Below are 6,986 nucleotides of genomic sequence, written 5' to 3'. Positions count from 1 at the left end.
ATATATATATATTTGGATTTAAACACACCAACACTAGTTTATAGACCCACATTTCCCATATATATTTGTATTTACACACATCAACACGTATTTATAAACTTTAGACTCACACCTCCCATATATATATATATATTTACACACATCAACAAGTACTTATATATAATCCCCTGAAGAGCGGCAGAATGTAGCCGCGAAAGTACTAGGGAGACAGCAGATCTGTGTTTGGCTTTTTATTTTATTATTATTTACCGTCACATGGACATTTCAACTTTATTCTATTTCAAGTAGTAATAACGACAGTACAGACAAGTAAATTGTCGAATTTTCGAGGCAATCCGTCCCTTTATCAAGACACAGGTAAATTACATACAGTCACATATAGACATAGAACATGGAACAGTTACACAAATATAGTAGGTATAAACAACAAAAAATATCGTAATGTTGTAAAAATTATCCCCCTCGGCCGATACTTAATTCGCCGAGGGCCTATATATATATATATATGTGTGTGTGTGTGTGTGTGTGTGTGTGTGTGTGTGTGTGTGTGTGTGAAGTTATACACACAAACACGTGTTTATAGACTCAAACCTTCCATATAATTATATTTGTAGTTTTACACATCAACACTAGTTTATAGACTCAAACCTCCCATATATCTATATATTTGTAGTTATATACACATACACGTGTTTATAGACTCAAACCTTCCATATAAATTTGTCATTACACCCAAATTTACACTTATGTGTTTATAGACTCCAATATCCATATATATTTGTAGATACACAAACATACAAAAAGGACGTATTTATTACTTTTGTAATGTCTACCTCTACTAGATTCATCTTCCTCGTAAATGTATTGTAGTGGTTGCTATCGTGGTACGATTATAATAGAGAGAACCGTATATACACAAGTTATTAACCTCCTCAATATAACATAAACATAGCGTGACCTTCCGGGTACGAAGTCATGCCACTTACGCAAATAAATGTGTCATCACCTCGAGTAGGTTCACTACCATAGGTTTTGCATGTATGTAGAAAGCACTTGTCAAATCCTAATTAGATATCAGTAGATACCGTTCAAGAAAGTAGTTCTAAAATGTCTTTGGCAGTGTGTGCCTTGTCCATCCTTGAAACTAAGTTCACCAGTCTATTTTGAGATTCAATGTTTAGGAAGTCAGTATTTTTTCGAAATTTCTTGACGACATCGGCATCAGATAATGGTTTTCTCCAGTGTCCATACGGTTCGATACACGTGCTCTCAAATGTGGCGTTGTCTTTTGTTGTAACACCAACTGTCACGTACATGTCGTTGAAAGACGGTGTATTCTTTTCAGGGGTGATAACTCTGACTTTCAGGAGGAGACTGTGCAGCTGTTGTCGATCGATGTTGTTTACGTGAAAGGTTTCCGGTGTAACTTCACCGTCCAACAACGCAGAGCAGGTCGTAAACTGGAAGGAATGGCGAGCCTCGTGTTCGGTCGTCGGGAAAGGTCTGTTAATATATTTAGAACCTGGGGCGATTATGTGGATATGTTTTATAAAATCGACTATAAGGTCACCCCGATCATGTACCAGTTGCTTTCTTGTGTCCAATGCCGCGTCAATAGCCCAATGCATTCCGAGATGACATGGGAACCGCTTTAATGCAATGTCTTGATGATGAAGAATGACGTCATCGGTCCCTTTTAATGTGTTGAAAAGTTTCTCCGGATTGTAATCCTCAAAGAACGCCCCTAACCCAGAAGAAATATCTAAAATATTGTCATTCCCCTCTATACCCTTGTCAGCCAGTATGGCAGCCTCCAGACCAAAACGAGCTGACTTCCCAGCATGCAACGGTTTGGTTGTGGTGCCGGCGTTCGCCATCGGCGCCCCGGCGAATGACGCGGCAATAGCCATAGCGTGACGACATTTCTGGGGACCGTGACCCAGCAGTCTGGAGCAGGCAGCCGCACTTCCAATTACGCCAACAATGGCTGGTGGATGTAACCTGTAACACAACCAACACAAATGTTAGGTTGCCATGATAAATAGTTCATAACGGGAAACAATTTTTATAGTAAACATTGCTCTACCAAATTTGTATGTACGGGTTCATGAGGTTTAATACTATTGAACACAACGGTAATATCACTCAGGATATCATAACGATGTCAGAGTGGTTACTTCCTGTACGTACATTTGCTAGATACATAATAAACAGCGCACCATTTAACCTGCTTGTACATAGTGTATTATAGTACTCACCGGTGGGGAATATTCCTCGCCTGACTTGAACAATTAAGCAATGCTCCCTGGACCTGAATTCCAATGTTAAAAGCCACCAGGATATCCTCAAGAGAAGGTTGTTGCGATGATGGCAGTGCTTCCGACAGAGCTAGTAAGGCGGGGAGTACAGGACCACTGGGATGGGTTGCAGGATGCCAGGTGTCATCAAAGTCCATAGCATGACAACTGGCGCCGTTAAGATATGCCGACATCCCCATGGATGCCTTCAATCCATCAGCCCCCCAAACAGAGGCTCTGTGGTTGGAGTGGAAACCTTCTACTATTCCCGCAAAATTTCGGTAACTTTTGGCAATTTCCGTCTTTGATCCGATCATTCCTACGCCGAGGATATCTAGAATCATACGTTTACTTCTGTGTTGTGCCAAGGGGGAAATATGCGCCTTACTGAAGCATGAGATGTGGTCGGACATCCAGGTTGTCAGGTTCATGGCAGGAAGGATCGCTTCTAGGCAATGGAAATAACGAAGTTTGATGATAATACGTAAACTAAACAAACATAACGGCTAGTCACATAACAATGGCTTAACAACGGCTGAGTACACAACCCTGAGTGAACCACAGGTGGTTACACAACACTAACTAAACAACAGCTGGTTACACAGCACTGACTGAACAATGGGTGGTAACACAGCACTGACTGAACAATGGCTGGTAACAAAACACTAACTGAACAACAAATGGTTACACAACACTAACTAAACAACAGCTGGTAACAAAACACTAACTAAACAACAACTGGTTACACAACACTAACTAAACAACAGATGGTAATACAACACTAACTAAACAACAGCTGGTAACACAACACTAACTAAACAACAGCTGGTTACACAACACTAACTAAACAACAGCTGGTTACACAAAACTAACTAAACAACAGCTGGTTACACAACACTAACTAAACAACAGCTGGTTACACAAAACTAACTAAACAACAGCTGGTTACACAACACTAACTAAACGAACAACGGCTGGTAACACAACACTAACTTAACAACCGATGGTAAGAAAGCACTAACTAATAAACGGCTCTGTAACCCAACACATTTTGGACACACATACTACTCATTATTCCAACTTGTTCAAGAAGACCAAATATATGCAGATATTATTTAAAATTTAGATTTTCTATGATGACTGTTTGTACCTTGTGTCTGGATTACGTGATGTGAGTAGCACCGTCTGACGGTAACAGATGGCGGAGCGGAGACCGTAGAATACCGACTATTGGCTTCAGTGAGCGAGCGGTTGAAGGAATGACCTATTTGCCGCTGAAAAATAATAAGTTTCATCTATACCAGTACTGTTTTGGAAATCATAAGTCAATAAAAGTGTGATATTGAGTAAGACTCCGTCAGGTAAAATCTATTTACCGATAATTTCTTTTTTTTTGTATCAAATTTCATTATGAAATTATTTTGAAAATCAATGATAATAAAAGAGTCTGTATATAATCACATTAATAAAGTTTTGATATGTCATATCACGAAATGTATAAGTTTCAACATCATGTATTTAAAGTATGCAATACCAACACACAATGGAATTTAAAATATACCATACTAACATACAGTGACATTTAAAGTCAAAGCCTTAACTAAATATACAGACCTGCCCAGCTAAAGAACGTGCAAACATCATCTTGACGCGTGTAAATCGATGTAAACAATAGCGAAAAATCTCTTTTCCCAGTATATATATATATGTAATTCTTGTGCCCTTAGGTGTTCATGGAAACTGTCACGTGATCAGTGGGAAACCCAGTTATTTACATCTCCGACACAATCTGTCCACAAACCTGGAATATCTTCACAACTAATAAAAATCAAACGTCTAATATGTACTTGCTAGAGTGAAATAAATACACGCAAGTCTTATTGAAAATTTGTTCGTCTTCAGTCAACAGATATATGTTTGATTTTATTCAAAAACAAGTAACTTTCATTATTAAGTTAAAAATATATATAAATCAGCATGATGATGTGATGAAATCCGGTTTCTCAGAAGTAGGCGGAGCTCAGATGTTGATAGACAGATGGACTGGAAAACCCGGAAGATCTAGCCCGTCTTCTAAGGTGTTATTAGACAGCGCATGAGTAGTGGTTTTTACGGCACTTTACTTTCTTTTCTGGTGAATAAGGTTAAGAGACACTTCATCAATGGACCAATGCATTGTATGCTAAATTAAAACAATAATTCTGATACATATCTATATTCATGTGTGTGAGGAAGCGTATACACATGCATGTATTAAATACTCACTCTCCCTTACCTAGTATCATTATCATAACATGAATGATTTCATTAAAACATAAATTAATCTTTTAGGGACATTTACAAAGCAAGAAACTTAGTGAACACGAAAAGAGTGCAGTATGTCCATTGATTACACGAATAGTTGTCGTACGGATCAAACTACACCTGATCAACATCAAGGCTTTGCCTACATAGCCAAGCCCATTAATAACTGATATCGGCAAAAAGCACTGATGGCTTCGTCCTTCAGATTTGTCAGGATTTAAATATATTTGGTAGCCAAAAAGACTCATTTAAAGACTTCGCATATTTAATAACATGTATTCCTACCAACCTAACAAAATCAATATTTTGATTCAGAAATCCTCTAGTAAAGGCAGATGGAGATCCCAAGAGTTTTACCGTTTCAGGGCCGCCCAGGTGTGGAGCAGTCCGCCAAACTATAGCAGGAATATGGATACATACCAGACTGCTGCCTTTAGAGGTGCTACTTAGATGTCTATTTGTTAGTTTTGTGTATGTTGTAATGATCATATATTTGGTTTTCCTTCGTCATGTTTTAGATTGTATGATGCTGCAATACATAGATACCGGCGGCCATATAAACCTATTCCCTAATGTCATTATAACACTAGACAATATTTATCAATTTCATTGTTTTCTTTTGTTTACACTAAATAATCGTACTTTTACTGTATCAATTTTCTATGTGTGCTAGTAGTTGTTGTTCTGGTTTGTAGAACAACATGATGGCGTTTTTATCCCCACCTAGGATGTTTTTCTTGTATATCAAATTGTGTGTCAGACCTGAAAATCCTTATTTTAAGTCCGTATTTTATATATGATGAACGGCTAATTTCAATTCTAACTAGTCTCTACCTTGTCTTGTAGAGTCATGTATTTGGTCCAACAAGCTTGCCTCTCGACGGTCATGTATAATATCACTTACTCACTTTCTCTATATATAACTCTTATAGCTATTGTTACTAACTCGGTTTCCCTTTATATATAGCTCTATAATAATCGATACTAATCCCACGTTCTCTATATTTAACTCAACTGTTGTTATTAACCTCACTTTTTTCTATATATCTCCATAACTATCGATACTTACTTCACTTTTATTTTAAAACTCCATAGTTATTGTTACTTATTTCATTTTGACTTTATATAATTCTTTACCCATCTTTACTAATTTCTTTTTCTCGATATATAACTCCATAACCATAGTTACTTATTTCTCTTACCCTATATATAACTTTCCATCAATTAATTATTTGTTTCTACAGATTTTTTTTAGAAAACGTTGATATGACATTGTTCTTGGAATTTGAAATGACTCATAGTCATATGCATCATTAGTCGTATTTATATTTAGAACGGGAAACCCCGCAGTACTTAAAGACACGTGACGACTACGTGTACTTTCGCTTTAACTGTCGTGCAGTTCTAACGGGGATACTCGTTGTTGTTAGTCCAATCCATTTCGCATATGCACAGGCGTCTGCTTCTGTTTAGTATTAATAGAAACATATATTAGCCCTACTCCTATATCAACGTCTATAGAGTATGAGTAGGGTTTTTTCCCCGCTTAATACTAACCAGAAGCACACGCCTTTGGTATATTGGTGTAAATGTATTCAAATCAAACTTTGAATATGTGTGTGGCAAATACGATATTATTCCTATAGAAAGCATGTTGATGTTAGCGTATGTTTATGCTAGGTTTGTAGATATGTACTGACGAGTGTAAACTTTATAATGTATTGCTATCCTATTTCAAGTCTTGCTCCTTTCCTTGTTGATATTCTTTTTTACTATCCCTATCATTTGTATGTACCATGTAACATTATTCTCGTTTTCTCTCTCTTGGAATATCTTTGTTCTTTTACTTTTAATCACGTAATCATCTCCGATCTTCACTTTCTCCTGATTTTGTAGGCATGCCATTTCATAATTCTGTTCCATTTTCTTTCCATATTCCTTCTCGCTTTATCTTGACTTGTTTTTATATTGTCTTTCTTTCTCTTTTATCTACCTGTCTACTGTTTTCTTAAGCCTTACCTTCAATGTTTATTAAGAAACAAAACTGAACATGTAGTCGTACTGATGTTCGTGTATTCAAGAGCCGTTTTCTTTCTAGATTTTAGATTTTAATGCTTGTTTTGTTAATGTTTCCGATGGAAACACTGTGCGGTAGACTATTTTTGATAATGGTTAGAAGGTTATATAGCTGCAATTTGCACAGAACTTTCATCGGAAGTTTATATTTTGTAGCTTATGGAAATCTTATTTTTAAGAAAAGTCATTTTAAAGTTCACATCAGTGCTAAATCTTTTTTTTTTTTAAATATATTAACTAGTCTGATGACTAGTTTAATATCCCTTTTTATGTGCATTTCGCTTACCCTATATGTAACTTTCCATCAAA

General features: G+C 36.7%; 1 protein-coding gene across 1 annotated transcript; it reads right to left on the bottom strand.

Annotated features, from left to right (window-relative positions):
- Nucleotides 1-488: 488 nt before the first annotated feature.
- On the bottom strand, nt 489-4,140 carry LOC117325258 (cis-aconitate decarboxylase-like). Its single transcript, XM_033881370.1, has 4 exons — nt 3,912-4,140; nt 3,448-3,571; nt 2,259-2,745; nt 489-2,001 (listed from the first exon to the last, which is right to left on the bottom strand). Exons 1-4 carry the CDS (start codon nt 3,939-3,941, stop codon nt 1,089-1,091), a joined length of 1,554 nt encoding a protein of 517 aa, XP_033737261.1. The 5' UTR covers nt 3,942-4,140; the 3' UTR covers nt 489-1,088.
- Nucleotides 4,141-6,986: the final 2,846 nt, after the last annotated feature.

This window comes from Pecten maximus, chromosome 4 (genome assembly GCF_902652985.1).
Source record: "Pecten maximus chromosome 4, xPecMax1.1, whole genome shotgun sequence".
Taxonomy (NCBI): Eukaryota; Metazoa; Mollusca; class Bivalvia; order Pectinida; family Pectinidae; genus Pecten; species Pecten maximus.
The sequence above is the reverse complement of the archived record's forward strand: the minus strand, read 5'-3'. Positions and strand labels throughout refer to the sequence as shown.